Here is a 25,508-nt window from a genome sequence, read left to right as displayed (position 1 = left end):
ATAGTAGCATCCTGTGTGTCATGATGTGAGGTTAGATCCCACAGTCTCGGGCTGTGCAGAGAGTCGTGATGTGATTGGCTGAGGAGCGCTCCAGCACTGAGTGAAGCAGAGGATGCCAGAGTGCTCAGCCAGTGCATGGACGGATGCAAAGAGTGGGGACGACGGCGAGACCCTCCCCACGTTATTATTATTATCATAACTCTTATTATTATTATTACAGTGCTGCTTTAACAGGTCGGACTGGAAACTTTTGCAGGACCGTCCTCCTTCGGGCTGATGCGTGTGTGTGTGCACCTCGCAGTAAGTTCCAGTGTGAGATGTGTTGGCTGCACAGTGTGAAAACCAGTCTCTCCGCCACTTCCAGCCAGGAGTGACATGGGCTCCAGGCTCACCAGGCAGAGGAGCCTCGATCTGGAGAGCAGGTGGTCCAAGAGGAGACGCCAGAGGAATGACGCGCCGGGAGAGGGGGACCGGAGCGGCGGTGGGGGGGACTTCTTGTTCACCTCGCTGATGCTCAGGTCCGACAAGCTGCCGGGGATGATGCGCAGGAGCAGCCGCAGCCCGTACGTCCGCCGGGTGGCGTGGATCCGGGAGATCCAGCGGCTGCTGCGGGAGCAGAGGATGGAGCAGGCGACCGAAGTGCTCCGGCTGCTGCGGAAGGTGAGGACCAGTCTATTGTTGCTGTGCGTGAAACTTTGTGGTTGACTCTGCAAGCTGTATATGTGTGTGTGCATGCAAAAAAGTTTTCTTACTTACAAGAGGTGAGACCCAGTTTATTTTTAATCTCTAAAAAGAAAAAGAAAACACAGTAAATTTGGTGTCAGTCTGCAAATATTTCATCCATACAACATGAATGTATTCCACAATTTTCTCCATATGTCTTGTATAACATCAGTTTACATAATAATCCGCTCTTATAATAATAATATCTGACATCTGACATCAAATCATCTGAGCCACGATGATCCCAGCAGCTGGAACGGCCCTAACCCCCTCTGGCAACAGGCACATGCATCTACTGGAGTTTTTATGATAATATTTTTTTCAGAAGTTAAAACCCTTCAATCATTTACTTGTTACAACTTCTCACACGGGTTGTAGAGTAATCTTCACTCTTCAGCTGTAAAGACATGCACGGACTGTAAAGCAGAACTTGCAAATGCCTCTTTTGTTTGAGGCGCTGGTCTGAGTCCCCCACCTGTGCTGTGTGAAAGGGAATGGTGGTGGAGCCAGTTCATGTTCTGAATATTCAGTGAGCTCCAAACAACACTGAATACTGGGTCTTTTACGCCAACTCTTTAATATATCACAAAATGATTTAAAAGAAGACTCAGCAACAGACGTTGTTTTAATCCTTAAATCTGACCAACTTCCTGATGATTTGTGCACAGAGTTCAACAGAAAAGGAAATTTAAAGCATATGTTATCTCAGGTTTCCATTTAACATCGCAAATCAATTCCATATCTTTTCCATTGGCATGTTTGTCCACTATGAGTTGGCAGATTGCAAAGTGTCTACCTCACAAGAATAAAGGAGAGGAAACAGAAGATGGCAAGATCACATCATCCAGAGACTCCTGTTAACACCGTCTTTTCAGGGTTAAAAGAAAATCTTAGATGAATGACACGCTGCAGGTGCATCTGCCCCCTTTTCCTGACATTGTTTACTGCTCCCTGCTGTGAAGACGGTTTGAAATAAACATAAAAGAGAATATTAAATACATCGAGCCACATGTGGAGGTGCAGTTAATCCAAACTCAGATGCCACATATAGTTAAATAGTTCAATTCTGCCCCTGTTGCACACGCAGAATGGTGCAAACCTATGTATCCCTGCTTCATTGCTCCCATCTAAAGCAATAAGGTGAGAATGTTTCTGTCTTATCTGGTGCACGTCACTGTGTAACACCTTCCCTGGTTTAATCCTCCTCTTCTGGAGATTTATTCCAACTAGGGAGGAAGTCGTGTTTAGGGCTCAGCTTGAGCTTTCATGCTGCCTGCTGGTGTCTGCGCATTGATCAGACAAGAAGAGTTTTGAAGTTCAGACAAAAGCACTTCTGATCAAGAGAGGCCCCTGTCATGAAGCTCCCTGCCCATCTGTACAGTGCTGTGGAAGGAAATTATACAGATGTGTGCAGATTAAAGCAGCAAACGGCCCTGATGGGAAGTGAAGACGGCGGCACTGCACTCAAACAATAGACCGAGGGTACGAGACGGCGGGTGAGGGATGAATTTACATCTGTAAAGCTTTATATTCATATTTATGTGAAGCAGGAGGGACTCATGCGTATCTTGATCTACAACTTCAGAGTTTCCCCATATTTATTAAAACGGTCCAGTTATATATTGTTCAAGAAGGGGGAGAAGCATCTTAAAGATCAAGATGTTGATTTGCTGCTCATGAGCACGGGCGCCTTTCTCCTTAGCTCGGCATTTAAACTGCTCACGAGGCACGAACACTGTTGCCATCGCTCACTGAGGTGAAGCGGGAGTGCTGCCGCTGGTGTCTGTCGTTGGGAGTGAAGCCAAGTGTCTGACTAACAACACGTCAAGACTGTGGGGAAGAAGAAAAAACAAGCTGGCACCGGATCGCCTGTTGTTGTTGTTGTTCCTCTCAGGGACGGATGGATTCAGAGATAATCACCTTGAGATGATGGATGCCGGAACACGTTTCCTTCAGAAAAAAAGGGAAGTCATTACAGGAGGTGACTAATAACAGCAGCCTCAGTGCTGTACACCTCCATCGCAGATCTGCCTTCTGGGCTGTTAAGTTGATTAGTTTGGGATCTTCGAGGTATTCATGAGTACACAGAGAATAAGCAAATGGTCATATCAATTACACTACGGCGTGCTCACTGAGTAACCAATGGAGGGGACGCTAATTAAAGGGGTGTGGATGAGGAACATTTTTGTCATGATGTTTATTCATCCAGGCTTACACAGTTGTTGCATGTAAAGCTGCAAAGGTTTGATGATCAACAGAAAATTCATATTCATTCAATATAATCAACAAAAAAATTTTAAGTAGGAGGATAGAAGAGGATAATCACCGTTACTTGGGAACTCCTCCTGCTCTTTCTCTTTCACATTTCCAACCTGCTTCATGTCAACAGATTAAAAAAAGGAAACTCTGTAATGTATGATACACTGACAACAAAGTTAGATGAGAAGACTGATGACTCATGTCAGAGACTTCACAGCAAGCGACTGGGTGTGTTGGTGACCTTTCTACAGTGCGCAAAACTGAAAATATAAATTGCAAAAGAACATGTAGGCTGATTAATATGTAATCTCAGAAAGACAACGAGTTTCAGGAGCTTTTGCTGAAAAGGACAAACGGTGTCAACAAAACCATTTGCTTTCCACAGCAGAATTTATACATCACGTCCGGCCTTGTGTATTCTCCAAGCAAACTCTGGAAAATATCTTGACTCAATTGTCCAGACATTTTCTGAAGTTCATGTCTGAAAAAGGCTCCGGTGAGTGGGGTCTCAGCAAAATGCAAATACACATGTTGCCACCCGTTGCATGAGACCTACTGAAGTTAAGGAAGTTGAAAGCAAAAGAGTGAACCTTCAATAAAAATGCGGATTGGTGTGGATTTAAAGATGTTATGTAGAAAGTTCTCCTTTATTTTATGGAAATATTACATATACAAGTGTAGCAATAATAATGGAGATGTCAGCTGTATGCATTTTTCTCGAGCCATATAGTCGTGTTTCAGAATGTATAAGGAGAAGCTATCTCCTACACGTCCTGTCACTTCTGACTAAGCTGACATATTGACCTCATCCTCCGCCAAAGCTTTGTTGCCCCCGGCTGTGGGAATATGTGTCTTTGAAACTTCCGCTTCATGTTCTCACATGAAAACCACAGAGTCTCGGATGATTACATTGAGGATCCCAACAATGTGTCAAGTCGGTAGAGAACATTTAATCCCTCAGTCCGAGAAAGAAAGTGAACAAAGCCGGAGTTCACCTGTCAGCTCTGAGATGTTTCCTCCGGTGAAGCAGAAACACTGTGGCACTGGATCTGTGGCTCTGTGCAGTATATTTAATTGGATTCTAATGAACTGCATGTGTGGGATGATGCTCGGCAATCCGGAGCTCGGGCGTTTTATTCAGACTTGTCGTGATGAGGCAGACATCAGATTGGATATGCAGCTTTCACAAGGACATTTGAAGCGAGATCTGAAGTCGTCCATGCAAGTGTACAGCTCGGATCCTGATGGTGACAAGGACGGAAACATTTCATGCTTTCATGATTAGGAAGCAGCCAAATTAATCCGTGGGATCAGATCTCTGATGTGTGTATTTTAGTTTCAGCTGCGAATCCCCCACAGAGCTGCACAGGGGGAAAAAATCATATCTGATACTGCAGCTGCACAACACACACATTATCATCATTGCAGAATAGTCTCCAATTTCCTCTGTGCTCCAATATTTTTTTTATGGACACATGTGGAAGCCAGAGTCTGCACTAAATGAGGTTTATTGAAGGGCGGGCAGCGGGCTGGTCTGGAGGATAGCCCAACACCAGGGAATCCCACAGAGCTCAGCTGTGATAAATCTACTCAAAAGCTGGAGGAGGAGAAAATGCTGATGGGAGTTTTCCTCTTTGCCTCCGCCGTGCCCCAAAGTGTGAGGGGCTGTCAGGGCTCATAGAGCGTGTTTTACACAGGCTCAGCCTCCAGCCTGCTGCTGGGTAAAAGCTTTTCATTTCCTATAGAGCTGACACTATTTACTCCTCTAGCTGCTGCAATTTCACATGACAGAAAACACTCAAACGAGGGGCCGGTGGTCCCATGAAATGTGTTTTTCTACTCAGCAGCAGTTTATGTTAATGATGTAACATTGTGCATTGGCGGAGGAAATCGTCTTGTAACAGTTGTTATGGATTAACAGAGACGTAATTCATTTGACTTTCTTTCCTCAAAACATTTCATCTTCATCTTATTTTGTTTCATCTGCTTCGCCTCATGTCTTCCCTGCTGTTTGCTGCGCTGCTATTTTAATCTACTTTGTTGGTGTGTGTGTGTGTGTGTGTGTGTGTGTGTGTGTGTGTGTGTGTGTGTGTGTGTGTGTGTGTGTGTGTGTGTGTGTGTGAACTCGTTTCTTACCTAAGCTCGATCCATTTTTGAAATTTTTTTTTGTTGAAATCAATGTATATAGCTGCACAAACTTGTGTCCGTGTGTCTGGGTCTTATTCATGTTGTGGGGACCTAAATCGCCTATCTTCCTTTTATAGGGAGAATTAACAGAAATTATTTTAAACTGAGGATATGCTTTAAGGTTAGGTTTATGTTAGAATAAGGTTTTTGTATAAGGCTCCAGGAAATGAGAGTAAATCAGCGTAATGTCTTCTGAAGTCATGGAGATATGAGGGCACGTGTGAGTGTGTGGCTGCTGTTTGCTGGTGGGGCCATTTCATGTGTCTGAAGACATTATGTCATTTTATGTTAATGGCGCTCCAAGCCTCACCTGAAGAAGCAGCTTCAAAAACATTGCACTGCAAATAGAAACTGACCGAAGATGATATCGTTAACTCCTGGGGATGTTTCCTGCTTTTATCCACCGACTTTCTATACAGAAGTGACTCCTGAGCCACATCCGCCTCAATTAGTAAAGGGATTGGAGGTAGAAGTCAGAAGTGCATTTATCTAGAATCAAAACACGACGAGATAGTTCAGAGTTGTGTATGTGTAATGCTACAAGTGAAGAAAAGACAACACTGCTTTTAGTCTTATGTAAACCTCGCTCTCAATGCACACACAGACACACAGACACACACACACTAACACACACACACACACACACAAAGCTCAAAGAAAGAGCAGCCCACCCCTAATCAGCTGGGTGTTATCACGACTCCAATGGCAGAACCTTATCAGCCGTTGGCCCGATAAGAGAGCGAGATGAAAGGGAAAATAATGAACAAAAGCTTATAAACACTGACAATCTCTTTCCATTAAACTATCCATGAAAATATCAATCGAATATTGAATTAAGCTCGGCTCAGACACGACTGCTTTCATCAAACGAAGAGAACAGAGATAATCAAATCACTTCCCTGCCTCTCTCTATTTACTTTCCTCTCTCAGGACCTGGGCCTCCAGGGGACGTCGCTGAATGACATCTTGTACAAGAACGCAGCCTTTCTCAACCTGGTGGACCCCATTTCTCACGAGCTGCTGCTGAGTCTGGCTCGGGACCTGCAGTGTCCCAAAAGGGTAAGAATCTCTCTGACTCTGCATGAATGCACAGATCAGTAATTGGAATTTTATAACGTACGCAGTCAAGCTGCAACGTGTCCGTGTTAATTTGCCAAGACTAATTACATGTGTCATGTTTGTTGTCGGGCTATTGTGACAAAAATCAACTGTCAGTTTGTTTTAAACAAAAACAGAAGCTCGGGGACACACTGGTCATTTCATGATGTCTTTAAATATTTAAATTTGTATCATGGACGGAGCCTGTTTACTCTTCACAAATGTCATAATTGACTGGTTCATGTTTTTAACGAGGAAATGCCACAGCACAACATTTTAGGTCTAGTCAAGGTAATTTATTTACACAACACAAAAGCATACATTTGTCAAAATCCTTTACAATTTTTACAACACACACAACATCCTTTATCTCTGGAAAAGATGGACAGGAACACATACAGTAGATAAGCAACGTGTGTCACATAAGATCATCAGTTTCTTAGACGATCGTTTAAGAATAATAAGTAAAATAAGTAACTTTGTGCTTTGTGGACATTTTCAGCCGTTTGTACCGACTGATCAAAGTACATTCTGTAAAGTTTACGAGAAGTTTTAGCTTCTCGTAAACTTTACTTTTAGTGCAGACATTTTAATTCTTAATGTGGAAAATCTGGAGGTCAAAACTCGGACTACCTCATTCCCAGCTGTAAAGAGGGACACATGCAGGCTGTATGGTGGGGGGAAGAGAGTTCTGGATGGATTGTGAGGACACAGGGACCACGTGGGACAGAGTTTGACTCTGCAGCGTCACTCTGTGGTGCGTCTGCACACAGGGGGAAGCGGCAGAGCTCCAGCACCTGCAGGTTTGCGAATGAGATCATGTGGTCCGGTTGCTTCCTACTGGCAAGTGGAGGAGTTGCCCAGTGGCCGTCCTGCTGAGGTCAACAGGGCTGCTGGCACTGAGGCCTGTGAGTGACGTGGCTCTGGCACCGTCCGTGAGGGCACTTTGAGGGCTACGACCTTGTGGCCTTGGAAGAGGGGTGATGCTGGAGAGACCTCTCTTGTAAAGAACTGTGCTAACACTAGACCTATCCAGGGTGCGCCCCACCTTTCACCTCTCACCCAATATCAGCTGGGGCACGCAACCCTCGAAGGATAAGCTGTTTAGCTGATGGATGGATGGATGTAAAAATACTAATAAGATGGAGAGGCCCAGACAGTGGGCGGGGGTTTGTAGGTACACTAGTCTGACTTTTATAGCAGAGAAGCTGTGGGTTTTATTTCTTCTCATGTGAAATGTATATATATTATTTCAGCGTTTCTTTGCTTTAGTTACATAAACCACTTTATCATAAAAGAACATGCGTCATGGAGTTGCACTTTGCCATAAGGAGACGACAGCAATTCTGTGTATCAGGGCTTTATCAGTGTCTGCATTTATTAACGTCCAATGTCTAAGGTTTGTCCATATCAGTAATATTAGTAAACAACAGGATAACGAATGCACAGAAAGCAGATTTTTCATCATTTCATCTGCTCATGAAGGTCAGGTTTATTTGGTTGATACAAATCAAGGATACACTATCGGACCAAAAGTCTGCTCATCCGCTTCTAACTTGGCATACAAATCAAAGGTATTAAAATTCTAAATACATCTCAGAACTCGTGTATGAGGGCGAAGAAGCTCCAGCGGCGGCTCAGAGAAGCTGTAGAACATAGACCTCGGGGCCATTCCAGCCTATTATGGTCTTATCAGATTGAGGAAAAGATGGTTTCTCCTCCAGATAAAGTCGCTGTGGTGTCGTTTTCTACTTTGCAGAGCTCTGATGATAATCACCTGTAAGAAACTGATCCGATCTGTGTGTTTTGCTTGGGCGAGGTAAAGCCCAGGAGGACGAGATGGATAGCGAGGAGCTGGCAGCTCAGACTGGCCGGTGACCCGTGGCAGGATTCTGAGTCCGACGTGACGAGGATGTAGAGAGGCAGTGAGCCGGCTTCTGTGGCCACTGGTTTCCACTACACTGAGATTTATTCAGATTATATATATATATATTCAAGGACATATTGAGGGCTACAGCACGCATCATTTATAATTGTACAGTCATGGTCGTTACACTGGAATCTAATGTATGTTCCGTTTGCATACCATCAGATTTACAAACCCATGATTCACTGCTAACGTTGCTTTTAGAGTTACAGTGCTGTACATTACATGGTTGAGTCCTCCACACCTCAGTTTCCCAACAACGCTCTCACAACGTGAATCTGAGTGTGCTGCTGTAACGTTGTGCTCAGTCATCCGAGCGTCCGAAACAGCAGCGCTGAACGATTTCAGAGTATATGAGGCATGTTTTGTTTGTCGCCCAAGAAAAGAAGTGGCAGCGGGAATGGTTAATCGCCTTTAGGTAAATTGCCCCTGTCTCTAGCTCTCTCTCTCTCTCTCTCTCTCTCTCTCTCTCTCTCTCTCTCTCTCTTTCTCTCTCGCAACAGTGCCTCCTTCTTGTTGTCGTGTTGTACCATTAATTAGATTTAGCCTGCTCAGCGCAAACCCGTTCCGTTTAAAGCCTTTGACGGGGGAGGAAGAAGAGGAAGGTAAAGGCGCGGGGGAAACACAGAAGAAGACGGAGGCAAAAGGGAAAATAATTAGTGTTTCTATGTGGAAAATATTTGAAGCAGTTGTTTTCATGTGACATGAAAGAGACATTTTGTTACCTTGTGAAAATCCGTACATAGTTTGCTGGAAAAAAAAAATTTATAAATGACTTCTGCTTTGAATACGTTTAATCTTTAAGTTTATTGACATTTGAGTTAAGTTTAAACATGTCTATGAATCATATATGAATCATTTTACATCATAGATCTGCTCACTCCCTCCGTCCTCCCTCTACCAGACATGAACTGAAAAACAAACAGGTTCTTACAGTTCACTGTATGTGAGTTTTCCTGCCAGCCCACGAGCAAGAACTCTGGAGAACGTCACAATGAGCCCATAAGAGAAAACAGCACAATATTTCTCATAAGATATTTCCTATGGATATTTTCCAGAGGATATTTCCAGAGAAGGTCCAGGCCCAATTTTCCAGAATTCATTTCTGAAAACGATTTAATTTAACATTTTGTCATGTTCCGCCCTTTGTGTGTGTGTGGTTTTTGCAGGAGAAAGAATCCCTCAAGTCGACCAACAAGATCTGCCGCCAGCTGCTGTACCACCTGACCCCTCACTCCAAGTGGACGAGACAGAGCGTGCCCAGGAGGAAGTCTCAGGCGTGGTGAGTGTCTCCTCTCGGCCGTGCCGCTGCTCTTCAGATAGAAAAACGCCACAGATTACACGTCCTCACCGTGAGCATCAGCGCTGCTCATAATCCTCCACAGAGCCTCTCTGGAATACTCAGAGGAAGTCGGGGACAGGTCGATAACCTGGGATGAATTACCTCCAGGCATTTAGAGTGTTTAAAAGGTTGACTTAGATTTATTCCTTAGATTTCATTCCACAAGTGTAATAAATCTGTTTTCAGTATTCAGTTCAGCTGGTACACAAAGACCAGATTGTGGAGTCGGTATCGGGAAGGGGAAATGGAATCGGAACTCAATCCTATAACGACCAACAATTTATGGTTTAATAAAGCTTGAAATACATTGGCCCACCATAACTCTGAGAAAAATCTGAGGATAAATAACTTTTACTGATGAAACTTAGTTTGGTGGAAGAAAATAAAAATCCTGAGGTGACAAATTGCCCAAAAAACTGTTTCCCATTTGATAGGATTGTGATGAAAACAGCCTCACACCAGCTGAAACACTTCACCGATCCAAGCCAGCCAGAGTGTTTTTCTGCCGTTATCCCACATCATTAAGGTGTGCTCCTAAAAACTGATCTGCTGAAACACCAGGCTGAGATAACCAGCAGGAGCGAACAGGCTGAGATCTGAACCTGATAGTGATCCTTCGAGCTCGAGTGGAATGAAAGCGAGAAACGACAGAAAGCAAACAAACGAGAAAAGGCTCAAACGAGGCAACAGGTTAGTGGAGACGTTATCATGATAACGACGATCACGTGGCTCCCTCTCCCAGAGCAATTAACCCAGATTGAAAGACTTTTTTTACCGACAGCTTTGGTTAACTTCCCGCCTCTTGGTTGCAGGGTTTAAAAAAAAAAAAACACGCAACAAAATAACACAGGCAGCCTCTCGCAGTGAGCTCATTAGCGAGCTCGGCTCTGCCCCCCCCCCCCCTCACAGCCTCCACTGCCACCACCCAGACAGCCACTGTACCGCGGGACTGTTTCCTTTGCTCCACGCTCCCTGCCACTTGCAAGTTTACATGGTTTCAGGTGCTTTTCTGTTATCGATCCTCCTTTTGCTCCACCTCACCGTCCAACTTGTTCCCTGGCCCCCTGATTTCTCCCAGTTTTAAAATCCCTTCCTCGCATTGATTTCCCTCCTCTGCTCTTCTTTCCCCTGTGGGATTTTCTTCCTCTCCTTGTTTTGAGAGACCATTTGGCTCAACAGTTGCCACACAGCGGCGGTTCTGCAGTTTTGAGCCGAGGCTCTGGGGAAATTGTCTGTCAGACGGAGAGAGAGAGGGGGAAAGAGAGGTGAGATTACTGCTAGGTTGCAAGGCTTGCTTGGAATCTATCGCGAATGTGATCTGTTCATATTTAGGAATGGGAAAACCATATATTGCGCGCTTACATTCTCATTTTCTTCATGAGGCGATGGTGAGAACAATCCTTGATAAATCTAGAAAGGTGCGTTAGCCTGCTCTCGAGCCGGGCCTCCGATAAGATTGGGTTTCGTGACATATATGCAATTGGTTGCAAATCTTCCACAAACATAACACATAAATCAAAACTCAAGCTTCATTACTGTGGCTGGCTTTGCTTTTATAACCCTGCAAGTGCAAAGCAAGTGTGCCACGCTTATTAAATTATCAAGGCTATTTCATTTTTTTTTTTATTCCTCCGCAGCTGCATGTGCCAGGCTTCGGAGAAATACAGTATAGCCGAGTCCCCGGAGGATATTTTAATGTTATTGTAATTGGTATTGGATTTCAGATTCATCGAGCTCCAGCACATTTGGATGAGATTGGACTCACGACTGCAGATGCGAATTTCACTGCTCGTCTTTATTGCGAGGCAAATTGATGCTTACAGCCGCTATTACAGACCCGAGTATATTCAAAGAAATAACTGTGGTTCATGACGATTCCTCTGTTCAGTGTTTAGCGTCACCAATAAGACTCTGTGTGTATCAAAGGAGATCTGCGTCCATCTGGTGTTTCTCTCATTTAGCTGCATTAGTCAGCGTGGAAAACGTTGCTCAGCAGGATTAAGTGAAGTGCTGATATTCCGTCGTGCCGACTGATGATGAGAGCGAAACGAGTTGTGGCTCTGGCAGCTGTTGGGGCAGGTGCTATCAGCTGTGGCTGAGCATTGATAGTCTGTCTGAGTCGTGATATCTGACGCAGACCTCGCACTTCTCCGACTAAAGTGCCTCTCCTCCCACAGCTCCCTCTCTGAAGCCGGGCCAAGTCATGTTTAATTCATAACAGGCTCAGGATAGTCGCCACACACTGGGACATTAAGGACACCAGCAGTTTATCAGCTGCCCCCAAAAATGGATTAAATAACAAACAATGTCCTCGGATAACAGGAAGCTGATTGCGGCATCATTAACTACATCTGGAAACACTTCATGTCTAATGATGCACACTTCAGACACCCGGGAACATCTGCACATGGTCTCCATTGACGTCACGTCTTCAAATGTCAACATGTCAATACTTATTTATTTATTTTTGTTATTCAAACCGTCTTAATTATTTGGAGTTACAAAAACTTCATTAAACCTGAGACTGACCGCCGATTGGTTGAGTGTGTGTATCAGCAGGACTGTGACACAACAGCTGCACGACTGCACAGACTCTGGCTCCAAACGCACAAGATGGCTGCGTTCATATCTAGGATATTCTTCCTTTATTTTTGCGGCATGGGAGGAAGTGGAGACGTGTCATCCATCTTTACAAGCAGCATTTTATTGCAAATAGGTGTATTTTTCAAATTCTTCTCCGTCGTGCAAAGCATTGTTCTTGCTCATTCACATGCAAATTACTCCATAGCTGTGTAAGGGAAGACAAAAAGAGCTCAACAGAGACGTTCAGACTGAAACATTCTCTCAGAGGTGGGCGTAAAAATTCAACTCTCACACACACACAATACAGAAACTCAGATATAAAGGGTTCTGAAGCTGTTGACCCTCCGATCACCTCTTCTGATCGAAGCTTAAGTGTCGAGATGTGACACCGAACAATGTAGCGTAAGAAATGTGTCTGTAGGTCGAATAACAAAAATTTCAGCTTCCAACTTTCTCCACTAGCGTTTTTTTTTGCTCTTCTCACTGCTCAACACTTAAATCATCTCTCCATCCCAGCAGTTGAAACCCTCTTCCTTGCTCCCGTCTATACTCTCTTCCCCGACAAGAAATCCTCCTGTGCTGCTTTCGCTGGTTCCCTGTGGCTGCTCACATTTCAAATGCCCAGAAGCTGACACAGAGAATGAGACTTAAGTAACCTCGTCCAAACTGTAGAAACAAAACGCTGCACACTGTCCTGCACACCAGCCTGGGACCGCCATCGTGACCCTTCCAGACTATGCGGGTACAAATGTCCACTTTTATATCACTAATATTCATAAGATCACCACATTCTCCCCGTATCTGCTCGTATAGGATAAAAACGAATTTCCCTTAGTTGCACCAAACGTCATCCACCCTGGCGTCTTGACTAAAACTCGATCTTGTTGAGCGGGGGAAAGTTTCTGAGACGTCTGTGTAATTTTATGCTTATCACCATCTTTTTCAACGGCGTTTCAACAACTTTATTTCTATCCCCCGGTTTCCTTGACAGCGTTTCACCTGCTAATCATTAGAGAGGCGCACTGTGGGATTCTCTCTCCGGCTCCTAGCTGCTCTGCTCAGACTAATTTGCTCTAATCTTTAAAGAAATCCCTTTTCCTTCCCGTCCTCGCTGTTATTTCTGAGCTTTTCTCCCCGAACATGATCTTTCCAGGGCCACAGTGAAACTGTCACGGCACCGCTCACCTTTGTGCTCCTCACGGCTTGATGTGTTAATGATCCATGGATTTAAACTCATTCTGATGCTCATTGCCAATTTAAAATCCGAAAAATAAATTTAGATTTTTTTGTTTTTCTCTTCCATCCACAGTAAACTAGCAAACAATATCTAAACTCTGCTATTGGATGGATGCAATAAGTTATTTCAGATTCATGATTTCCAGAAAGGTAACATTATTGTTTACTGGGTAAAATTGACCCATTATAGCATCAGACTGGTTTGATTTACAATAATAAGCCATCACCCTTTTTTTTATTTATTTTTCTTAGGGTTTCCCAATGTGCAAAACACATCTAGAAATAAACAAAGAAGACAGTAATATAAATACACAATCCAATATACATACATCAAAATCAAATCAATGTAAGTAATATCAGAGAAACAGTTTTTCAAAATGTTACCACACATTTCACATTTTCTCTGTCACGCAGCCGCTGCAAAAATGAAAAAAACAAACAGTCTCTCCTACAGTCTGTTTACTCCCCATGTGGCATCTGTACACTGATCCCTGTGTCATCTGCCTTTAAAGTGTGTACGTCCTATTTCTGAAGACGACTCACCCCCCCGAGGTGAGCGCTGGAGGGTCAAACCGGCTCTGACTCAACACGCCCGACCTCTGCCGAACCCACAAGGTCAACCTCTGAGGCGTGGGCGAGAAAGTCTTGGGAAAAGAATATGTGAAAAAGTAAGAGGTCGTATTTTTCTTGGGCCCGATCGCAGACGGCAGGTTTTTTTGAGAGGGTTTTGCTCACGTCTCAAGTTGGACGTGGAATATTCCACATGACTGCACGCCTCACTCCGTCTGCTCAAGTTGCTTTTCTATGTGACCTCCACTTTTAATAGAGACTTAAAGATCCAGCCGCTATCCTCATCCATCAATAATTGAGGGCTTCCCGCGGCACAGGCTGCTGGAGGATGAGGGCGGAAGAAGGGAAGAGATGCTCGGTATCAACTGCTCCCATCTTCAGGGCACGGGGGCCGTAAAGAAATGAAAAGAAGGAGATTTTAAATTAATAGAATTTTTAAAAAGTCAAATGACTGCATTTCCAAGTTTGTTTTCATGCAGGGAATCGACCACTCTTAACCTCTCATCGCTTGGATATTAACTGTAAATCTGAGATGAAGCTGCTGCTGCTTGAGAATAAACAGAAACAAGGATTATTTTGCTCCTTATGAATCCTGGGTCTCGATCCTTTACTTTACGGTCTATGAAGATCACTCCCCACTATCCAGCCCCTCTCTCTCTCTCTCTCTCTCTCTCTCTCTCTCTGTGTGTTCGGAGCCCTGCATTTTAATTCCGGTTTCATAACTGTGCCTCGACATAATATAGCAGACCCAGGCGCACTGCTCCATGATATACAGTTATGTAATGCAAACTGTTTTCTACGTGTTCCGTCGCAGTATTCTTCTCTCCTCAGCTTCCACTTTGTCACATCAAATCAAATCAGAGGAGCATTTATAGCTCCACCGTGGAGGACATTTTGCATTTTACACGCCGCACTGTTGCATTATGGTACGCTCCGAGCCAAGCGGTTTTGTAATGGTTGGCACAAGCGTGTGTTTGTCTTGGGGCAGGATGTCAAACTATTAGGAGCGATCCATGTCACTTTCATACTGTAGAGTCCTAATAGTTTCTTTCTCTTTCTTCTTTTCGCTGTATTTGTGATGTGCTCCCCCTTCCGTTGCTTGCTATTTCACTTCAGTGCAGGTTGTGTTTTGCATTGAAGGAAAACATCCCTTTCTGTTTATGCTATTTGGCCTGTTTCCCACATTCATGTCCAAAGAGCCCATTGTCATTGTATGAAGAAGTAGCTGAAAACTTTTAACGGCCCCCTTTTCTAATTTGACACAAATGACTATTGGGAATTAATAACACTTCATCTTCAGATGGGATTTTAATGATTTGTATTTAGATTCTTCTGCTTCTCTTTCTAAGGGCACATGTGCGGCTCCTCTCTCTGCTCTGGCTTCACTCCATTTTCACATCAGCTCTGCAGAGCCCCCCCCTCAGATTTCAAATTCGAAGTTACCAAGAACCCAGTGACTGCTCTGAGATGTCAAAACACTGCACAGCCCCGAGCTGCTCTGCCGATGCCGTACAATGGTCGAAGCCTTAATCACTCCATTCGCTAAATGTTTCACTGAAATTTAATCCAAATCCAAATGAGCTTTCAGGCTTTTTTTCTTTTTCGTTTTCCTCCCCAGCACATGTGCCATTATCCCTGTGAAACTGGAGGGCACGAGATAGTATATGCAATCACCACTTTCATGTTTCCCAGAACATTTTCTGCAGAACCGTAGTATCAGTGTGACAGAGAGAAAATGGCATATTTAACGGATTTTTTTTTTTTTTTGCTCAGAGTGACTGTAAAGGATTCTCATTAAAAAATGACCCTAAGGCATGAGTTACATCATTTGATGCTGAAACGGAGTCTAGTTAAACAAACTGGTTGAGGAAGTGTTCATCTGGTAAGTCTGCAGTCACAAGCCCGAGGGCACGTTCACATAAAACACAGGCACAGAACTAAAGCCGTCCTTTCCCAGCTCACCTCTCTCTCCTGCATGAGTTTGTACATTAGACCCTCGGAGGGTCTCCCACGGCTGAGCCAGACTTCCTGTGCATGAATTAAACAGACGCCCGGAGGTAAAACCGCTCCGATCGATACGAGGAACAAACAAGTCGAGACCAAAGCGTTGATGAAGCAGACATTGATCCGGGCGATCCCACGAGTCTGTGGAGCTGGATCCACATCCAGTGTTTCTCAAGTGCTTTTATTTCATTCCCCCTGAAATGAGTCAAGAGTCTCGCTGCGCGCTCAGCAGGACGTACAGTACATTTGCAGAGTTTCTCCTCTTAGCTGAGTTATCTCTGTTCAGTGACACACGGACGTGAACCAGAGCGCTGGGCTTTTAAACCGTGTGGGCCCGGCTCAGGGTTTTTAACCAGAGCCACAGAAACAATCCTTTTAAATTATTTCTACAGAATATTAAGGTACAAATATTTTCTCGCCCGTTACTATCAAACTGCATGTGAAGCGATCTAATGAGGTTTGCTTTATAAAGAGTATAAAGTTGAATTAATGGTATTTTGTTCTGCCATATGTATCCCTCTCTAGCACTAATTTGTTCTCGCTGGCTACTCATCTATAAAACAGAGAAGAAATAGTTCCACATTTAGGGAAATGGATTAATTTGCTTTCTTGCCACTGATTAAAAAAAGATTTATATGACTGTCAGCTTTTTAAACTTGTATGTTAATTTAGGAGTTTATGTTTAAATGAGAGTGGTATTCAGACCTAAAGCAATTCATGAGTTAATCGATTAAATGACGGATGACTAATCAGCCGCAATTTTTATAAGCAATTAATAATTTAATCAATTCATCATTTCAAGCTGGGTTGTGTTCTGCAGGTTTGACTATATAATACACATGTGTCAAACACAAGGCCCGCGGGCCACATGTGGCCCGCGAATTAATTATATGTGGCCCGCATGATAAAATCTATTTACTATTAGAGCTGGCCCGCCGGCAGTGTTTTGCAAGTTCTCAATACAAAATAAGTACTGACAATTCCTGAGGGTCAGTGAACACATCGGGATGGGGCACGTGACAGTTCTAGACCAATAGCAGGCTCTCATTGGCTGACGAGTGGGCGGGTCAATGGTGAATGACAGATCCCACAATGCACTGCCCGTGTGTCGGCACGTCAATCACGGTCCCGCGACCGCGCACCTCACAGTCTGTATCACACATCACTTGTGACAACTTTCAACTATCCCGCTCCCCAAAAATGGCTAAACGAAAGGTGGCATTTGAAAACAGGAGCTTTCAAGACAGGTGGGAGGAACAGTATATGATCGCGGATGTAAAGGGTGGATCCGAGAAAAGATGAAGGAGGAAAAAAGTGAGGAAAAAAGTGAGTTGACAGCTTATCACTGCATCATACACCAGGAGTCTTTGTGTTGCAAAGCCTTGAAAACGAACATGTGATGAGCATCATAACATTAGCGGTTAACTTAATCAGAGCCAAAGGTTTAAATCACCGCCAGTTCAAGTCTTTTCTGAAAGCTCCGAAATACAACGTGTCTGTGTGACATCACGAGCCACCCGAATGCGCTCAACCTGCAGCTTCAGGGGCGGGGGGGGGCGGGGCCGTGTCATCACTGACATGTACGCTACAGTGAGGGCTTTAAAACCAAGCTGCGCTGGTGGGAGACGCAGATGCTGCAGGAAAACTTGTTTTTCTCTTGCTACTACAGGACATTTGATTTTTCTATGAAGTCAATTATTTTTGTCTGTTGTTTGCCTGTAGAAAATGTTTTCAGTGGAAATTACTCTGGAAATACTGCAGATAAAGCTAGAAAGCAATTAATGAAACTGATTTTATTACTTTTATATTTATTTATGTATTATTTATTATTTGTTTTCATTTATTTCATAATTAATGTTGTTTTATCGGCAATACTCTATAGGCCTTGTTAGTTCCAGGTTCAATATGTGCACTAAGGTTCTTTCAATAAGTTTTCAATAAACGTTGAACCCATGTGGCCCTGGAGAGAAGATCAGCAGATTAAAGAGTAATAAAAAAGTTATTGTCAAAAGCAAAAAAAGCTAATACGCAAATTTCCCAAAAATGTTTAACCAACAGCTCTAGTAGCTCTGGAGAGGTCACAGGGACCAGTGCTGAAAAAATGTAAAACCATCTTGAACACTCATGGTTATGAAATCCCCCAGTATAAATGAACACGGTCGGGGGTTATAACCTTTACCACATTCCCCCATATCCCTGGAGCTATCACTTATTCATGAGAGTAAATGGAAAGGAACATGTATTCCATGTGGGAGGGCGGATTACAAGCTTCTCCTGCCATTTCTTTAAAACTCTGGAACCAGACTAACTAAGGTTTGTGAGTAATAATGTTGCCGTGGTTTAATCCTGGAGGGTCAGCCGCCTCCACCTCCTCCTGGCTCACCAGTGTTGGTAATGTTTAAAGGTTCAGTGTATAGAATTTAGTGACATCTAGTGGTGAGGTTGGATGTTGCAGCTGAATACCTCTTACCAGTTCAGTTTGGACGATTCAAAATATAGAGGGACCATTCTCAAGTAAAGAAAGCAACAAATCATACAATTGAAATGATTACCAACATGACTAGGATTATTATATAGAAGGACAACAACACCCTTCACCTAAATCGTACACACTGAGGACATGCGAAGGAGAGTGGCACTAGATCAGGGGTGGGCAAACATTTTGACTCGCGGGCCACAATGGGTTTTAAAATTTGACAGAGGGGCCGGGCCAGGAACAGATGGATGGAGTGTTTTTGTGAACTAATATAAATGACATGGAAAAATCATTACATGAAAGGATTTGGCCTTTACCAAGTAGCAAAGCACTTATTTGCAAGGCCATTTAACAAAAACTCGTCTTCAGAGAAAGGCTTGCTAGCCTTGCTATTTCGAATGCCCCCCAAAAAACATGCCTTGGTAGATGACTCTTTAATCGCAGTTTGTCTGTGAAAAAAAATGTTGCTGAATCTGTAAATTAGTCTCCAGCCTCTGAGCTGCAGCCACCCGTTCTTGCGTTGACTGCTTGCTAGCGTAGTTAGCATGCTTCATAGCAAAGTGACGGCTGATGTTGTACTCCATGAAAACTGCGACAGTTTCTCGACATATCAGGCATACAGCCTTCAATTAGACATCAGTGAAAAACTATTTTGTTGTCGACTCCGTGTTAAACACTCGACACTCATTGTCCACTCTTCGTTTCCTTGATCCTCTAATTTTACAGAAGGGCTCACAGGGCAAAGGGAAAAAGTGAAGGGAGATCATGTGCCTTTTCAAGCCCTATACACCACACTCCCGGGCAAATTTAATTTAGCTGACGCTTTTATCCAAAGCGACTTACAATAAGTGCATTCAACCCCGAGGGTTCAAACCCAGAACAAGAAGAATCAAGAAAGTTTGATTTCTTCAAAAATAAAGCAAAACTACAATGTGCTATAAAACGTGCCATTTAAGTGCTACTAAATTTTTTTTTTTATTTAATTTTTTTTTTTTTTTTAATTATTTGGACAAGTTCGGCGGGCCGGATTAAAACCCCCAACGGCCCGTATACGGCCCGCGGGCCGTACTTTGCCCATGTCTGCACTAGAAGAAAGAAAGAAAGAGTCTGACCGCTGAAATCAATCGCTCCAACATGACCTTCAATCGAGAAGCTTTTACCATGTCTGGGAATGTAAAGCACAAAGCAATAAAAAGAAGACGATAAAGAAGAAGAAGAAGAAAATATTGTAAGCTGTGTCTCAATTTAGCGGCTGAATCCTTCGGATGCTGCAGTTAAAGAGTGATTGCGTCACAGTGGAGCAACTAGGCTTCCTAACTTCGAATTTCTCCGTCAAATGTGGCCGAACGAATGCAACCTTCCATCCTGGAGAAACAAAGAATCCAATGGATGGACCCTTCCGGGCCCAACTCATACCAACCTATCCCATTATCTTTCCTCGAGCAATGCTTCAGTATCACGCTTCAACTGAACAGAACAGCGAGGTGAATAAGAACACTATGTAAGTTAACAGAGCTTCAAACATACAACCTGCACAATCAACATCTCAATTTGAAGAAAAAGCGTAACCCTGAAAACCTCCATGATCTGTTGCAGGATTGTTAGACTGGGATCGTTTTAGCCACTTGTTCCTTTCAGGCTGAGTGTTTTTGCACAAACTCATTTCCATCGTGTTGCGTAAGAGACGCAGCTGGAGCTGATGCGTGGTGTGTGCAGTTGTTACAGTCGTCTCTGGGCATCGGAGCCTGTCTGAGTAAATCTCTGTGTGAGCCGCAGCCGCCTGTGAGATCCATCAAACCGCTGTAGGTTTTGTCAGCCTCTACAAATCCCATCCAGTGTGGCTGAAACAAAGATTGAATTGCAGATTCCTCAGCAGCGTATCCCTCAAAATTCCCTTTTATGAAATGCTTCGTTAAAACACAAGACGTCCTCTGTTTGGGGGTTTTTCCGACCTTTTCTATAATTGCGATGTCTTCGCCTGCATTCAATTTCGACAGCACAAACCCCAGATGTTTTATTTCCTACCTCTGGGGTTTGCATAACTACAGAGCGGCGAGGACCCTTGTTCAGTGCGTAAAAGTTAACAACATCCCCGAGGAAAGATAGGCTATGAAAAGCAATTAGACCGTCTGCCTGAACCCACGTTTAAACAGCCAATAGTTTGACACAGGAGAGTCGGCTCTTATTAGATTCCTGTGCTGTTGTATCAGTCGCTCCTGAGGAAGCCAATAGATGGATTCGCCTCAGTTGTTTGCTTTTAAATGAATCCAAGTGCAGCCGGAAGACGCTCAAGGTTAGCATCGTGTTTACGCCGGTCGACTACAGTTTGAAGTTGTTTGTGTCTGAGCTGGTCCAAGAGGATGTGCACCGCTGCCCACTAGCATGGCAGCCACATCAGAGGGACCCGGAATAGACGTTTTGGTTTTTTTGTCATCTTTTCGTGGTGACGGACTACAGTGTGTAAGATGTGGCTTTGGAGACGCTAGCTGCGGGCCCGGACCAGCAGCCTGTGGGTGGAGCTGTGCCCACGGAGCAGGGAGGCCCCGGGTTTGGAAGGAAGGAAGTCGGGAGTCGCCCTCACTCAATCTCATTAAAACCCACTCAGCTGCAGGAGCGACCCTGCCTGATGCCGTCTCATGGAGCGGCTCCTCCCACACAAACCCAGGCCGCTCAGACGAGAGGGCAGGGATCCAGTTGGGGCTGGAAAACCCTCGGATAAGTACGTCCACGAGAGCAGAAGTCAATGCTCATAATTAGTTTCATTACAGTAAAGTGCATAAGCGGCACAGTGGTGCAGTAAACCTCCCGTGGTCGAGCGTGCCAAGAATCTGCCCGATGCAACGTCTGACTTTTAAAAAGACGACAGTTAAAATCAATAATATTTGATTGAGCTCAGGAATGTACTGGTCCTATTCCCAGAAAATGAATTATTAAACTTCATTTCTAAGGTCAAACATTTACTGGTTTCAGCTTTTAAGTATAAGTATATATTTTCTGTTCTAGTGATTTTAATTGACTATAGGTTTTGACAAGACAACGGACATTAAATCTATGTTTTCTGTAAATTTATCAGACCAAACTTTTGGACTTTCCGACTCGTTAACCATCAAAACAGATATTTTTACAAACCACTCGAAATTACAGGTCGAAAATACCGACAGGTTGAGGCCAAAATAACGAAAGAATGAATTAAATCTTCCCATTTTTATGGTCCTGAAGAAATACATTTGCATAATGCTGGATTGTTTTCACATGAAATGCTATTCATTTTTGTCAGTTTAATCAAGCTTCACCAAATTCCACACACTCACTGATATCCACTCAGAAAAAACAGGATCTTTCTCGTTAAATGCTCTCTCTCACAATGTTAAAGAAAGTTTGTAAAATCCTGGATCTGCACCAAAGTTTCATGGGTTCTTTCAAGACCCAAATATCGCATCCTTCCACCAAGTTCTCTGGAAATCCGTTGAGTTGTTTTTGTGTAATCTCACAAACAAACAAATCAACAGAAAGACAGACAGGGCTAAAAACAGGTAGAGATGAGAGAGTGGACACAAGGTCTCAGAGACAGTGAGATTGCAAAAGAAGAAAAAGGGCCAAGAAACAGAAAAGACTTTAAAAGTGAGCGGCGGTGAACAAGAGTGAGGATATGAAAGAGGGAGAGATGAATTATAGCCTCCTCCTGGAATCAATAGTCTTGGAATCACAGCCCCGGCGGGCTACAGATCTTTTCTCCCCCCCAAACACAGCAGTGAGGGTGACTGATGTAGAGAGCACAGCCCCCCCCAGACAGACCGGAGAGAAGCAAGCGGGATGTGGGGATAATCCTCGCCTGAGGAAACAGGGACGAGGCAAAAGCAAAACAGACTCTTAAGACAAAGACAGGATCAACTTCAGGCCAGTTAAACACGACATTCTTTCTCCTGTTCGTCAGCTTCTTTAAAACAAAGTCTCACACACTTCCAATTCATCCTCACTTGTTTGGCAGACGTCTTCGCTCTGCCTTCTAAACAAAGGGGTTTGAATGCACTGCGGCCGGATCTCTCTTAACACTTCACCGCCGCCTATAGTCCTGCACGCAGCCGCCTCATAGCTCCCATGAATATGTAACCACCTTCCTGAATAGAGAGAACACTTAGTTTCACTTTGCCCAGCGGGAGTTCCAGTGATCCAACCCAACAGGTGTGATGCTCTTAGTGGTGCTCGTCCCTGAGACGGATTCACCTTACACCTTTTGTCCGAAGTCATTTGGACTGAAAACAGATGATCACTTATCGCTCTTGTTTCAGGACCGGCTTTGTGCCTCTTCAGCGTGTTATCGTCCATCCATCATCCAGCCTGTTATCCTCCCGTCTGTCCCGCACTAAAGCTCCAAAGACCTCTGACTGAGCTGAAAGGAGAAGTTTTGGGGAAATCACACATTTGCTTGCTTGGTTATAGAGTTAGATGAGAAGGCTGCTTCAACTTAAATGTGTGTGCGCTTATTAGATAAAGCTACAGCCAGCAGGTGCTAACTTAGCTTAGCATAAAGGCTGTTTAGCTGTATCAAAAGTCCCAAACCAGCATGATTAAATCTATCTAATTAACATGTTTTATCTTATTTGTTATATTTGTTGTGTAAAAATCTGGATTTCTTTGTTTATTGGTTTCAGGTTTATGTGTTGTTGCCTTGCCACACCAATGCAGATATTTTACAAAACAAAACTTTTTCCTCAGTGCATACAGTCACAAATGGTGAAATATGTGTAGGAAAGTACCAATGCAGATTAGGCCTGTTACTGTGTCCACGGCCTACAAAGGAGACGGCCTCTTCGGCCACATAGAACATGAGGGTCAAAATGAGACGGTCTGATCTACGGAGGATTTACGTGATTTGGATCACAGGCTTGTACTGCCCTTACGGCCGTTGCCCAGCAACAGAGCTGCAGCTGGACACAATAAGAACATTTTAACGTATACTGTTAGCTGTTTCATTTGGCCTGATACTTACTTCTAAAAGTGTAACCAAAGCACTGGATGTTTTGGTCTCGTCACTTGCTGCCACAACTAACTCTTCACACTGAAGAGCAAAGAATCCTAGGTTGGCCTGAGGTGGATCCATTCGTGGGAGTCTTCATTGCTCAGGGGTGGAGGGGGGTTATTTGCCGCCTTCGTTTAAAGGAGCCATTAAAATGGGAAAGCCTCAAATGCAGCCTCTGAAGGACGCAGCCCCTGAATTTGGACACAGCCCATGTCTAGGCCAGCTGCTTGTTATAGCTGCATATTTAATGTACAGATACATTGGTATCAATCTGCAATCAATCTAACTCTCAGCAACAAAGCAAATCCACACTGTATATTTCCCAAATGGCAAAACTTTTCCTGTGCTTGTTAAATCGCTCGCCACACTTCAAACACAAGTGACCTGCTTTCTTAAAATCTAAAGAAAAGGATCCGTATCTCTCCTGAATTCATGTTTTCTGTTTGTCACATTGTCCCGAGTGAACAACTACAACCACAGCACAACAAAAACAAGTTGACACATTTGCTTCTAATAGGCTCGGACATGTTTGCAACGTGTTCACTTTTTGCCTTGTTGCTCTGATCGCCGATGATCCAGGAAGAAAGTGATCCCGAAAACTGAAAACAGCTGCTGCCATTTAGACCATGACGTTCAGCCCAGGAGGCAGGATTTGTTGCTTGAGGAACTCGGACGGAGACACATTTAAAAGCAAATTCTCTGCATTATTGATCGCAACGCTTTCTACACTCTATTTCTTTTTGTGCATACGTTGCAGTTTCCCCTGTACCTGTGGGACCGAGTGGCACCTCATTACAGACCTTTATAGATCAATAACCTCTATCATTATGTAAACATTGTTTGTATTTACACACTTTGCTGACTGTTAATAGTGAAGAATTTCAAAGTATAAGTATATATTTTCTGTTCTAATGATTTTCAATTGACTACAGGCATAAGGCACAAGACAACAGACATTAAATATATGTTTTCTGTAAATTTATCGGACCAAACTTTTGGACTTTCCGACTGGTTAACCATCAAAACAAATATTTTTACAAACCACTCGAAATTACAGGTGGAAAATACCTACAGCCTGAAGCCAAAACAACAATAGAATTAATTAAATCGTAACATTTTATAGGAACTGAAGAAATACATTTGCATAATGCTGTATTGTTTTCACATGAAATAATATTCAGATTTTTGTCAGTTTAATCAAGCTTCACCAAAATTCCACACACTCGTTGATATCAGTTCAGTAAAAACAGGATCTTCCTCGCAAAATGCCCTCTTTCACAATGTTTAAGAAAGTTTGTAAAATCCTGGATCTGCACCAAAGTTTCATGGGTTCTTTCAAAACCCAAATATCGCATCCTTCCACCAAGTTCTCTGGCTGCTGACTGTTAATAGTGAAGAATTTGCACACTTGGATCATTTTGACATTTGTGCCTCAGAGATAGAACTTGAAACAAAATGAGCTTTGTTTTGTCTCCTCTGTCCCAGTCTGAAGACGACGCTGAAGAAGAAAGTGTCGGGCGATGTGGTCAACCTGTCCGGCATCCCTCTGTCCAGCCGGGACGTCCACCGCGTGGCCTTCTACCTGCAGAGCGGCAGCGACGCGGTGACGGCCGTGGACCTCAGCTTCACCGAGCTCCAGGACGAGAGCTTACGGCTGCTGCTGCCTCACCTCGGCGGCCTGCCCAAACTCACCATACTGGCCGTCAATGGCAACCGTCTGACGGTGGGCATTCTGAAGGAGCTGACGGACACGGTCAAAGATCCAAAGAAGTTCCCCTGCCTGGCCTGGATCGACCTGGGCAACAATGTGGACATCTTCACCGTGCCGCAGCCGCTGCTCGTAGCCCTGCGGCGGCGCTTCGGCCTGCGCAGCAGCCTCCCGACCATCTACGAGTACAATGAGGCGCAGGCATTCGGTCGCTACAACCCAAACATGGAGACCTCAGTGGAGGAGCCCAGCCTGTGTGAGGAGGGCGAAGTGGAGGAGAGGGAGGAGGAGGTGGACAGGCTGGAACTCCGGGCCTGGGACTTTGGGGCAGAAAACGTGTCAAAAACTGTCCCGCTGCACTTCAGTGGGAGGTGA

General features: G+C 44.0%; 1 protein-coding gene across 1 annotated transcript; it reads left to right on the top strand.

Annotated features, from left to right (window-relative positions):
• Positions 1-370: 370 nt before the first annotated feature.
• On the top strand, positions 371-25,508 carry lrrc75bb (leucine rich repeat containing 75Bb). The gene is made up of 4 exons (XM_061080347.1): positions 371-660; positions 6,100-6,228; positions 9,364-9,476; positions 24,911-25,508. The coding sequence occupies exons 1-4, from the start codon at positions 376-378 to the stop codon at positions 25,506-25,508; spliced, it is 1,125 nt and encodes a 374-aa protein (XP_060936330.1). The 5' UTR covers positions 371-375.

Source organism: Limanda limanda, chromosome 1 (genome assembly GCF_963576545.1).
Source record: "Limanda limanda chromosome 1, fLimLim1.1, whole genome shotgun sequence".
Classification (NCBI taxonomy): Eukaryota; Metazoa; Chordata; class Actinopteri; order Pleuronectiformes; family Pleuronectidae; genus Limanda; species Limanda limanda.
Note: the sequence above shows the minus strand (reverse complement) of the source record. Positions and strands in the feature narration are given on the sequence as shown.

Bases quoted from the DNA above. Each gene is read 5' to 3' on its own strand.
- lrrc75bb (XM_061080347.1), top strand. From the start codon at position 376: ATGGGCTCCAGGCTCACCAGGCAGAGGAGCCTCGATCTGGAGAGCAGG. The intron at 661-6,099 runs GTGAGGACCAGT...TTCCTCTCTCAG, and splicing joins TGCTCCGGCTGCTGCGGAAG to GACCTGGGCCTCCAGGGGAC. The intron at 9,477-24,910 runs GTGAGTGTCTCC...CCTCTGTCCCAG, and splicing joins AGGAGGAAGTCTCAGGCGTG to TCTGAAGACGACGCTGAAGA.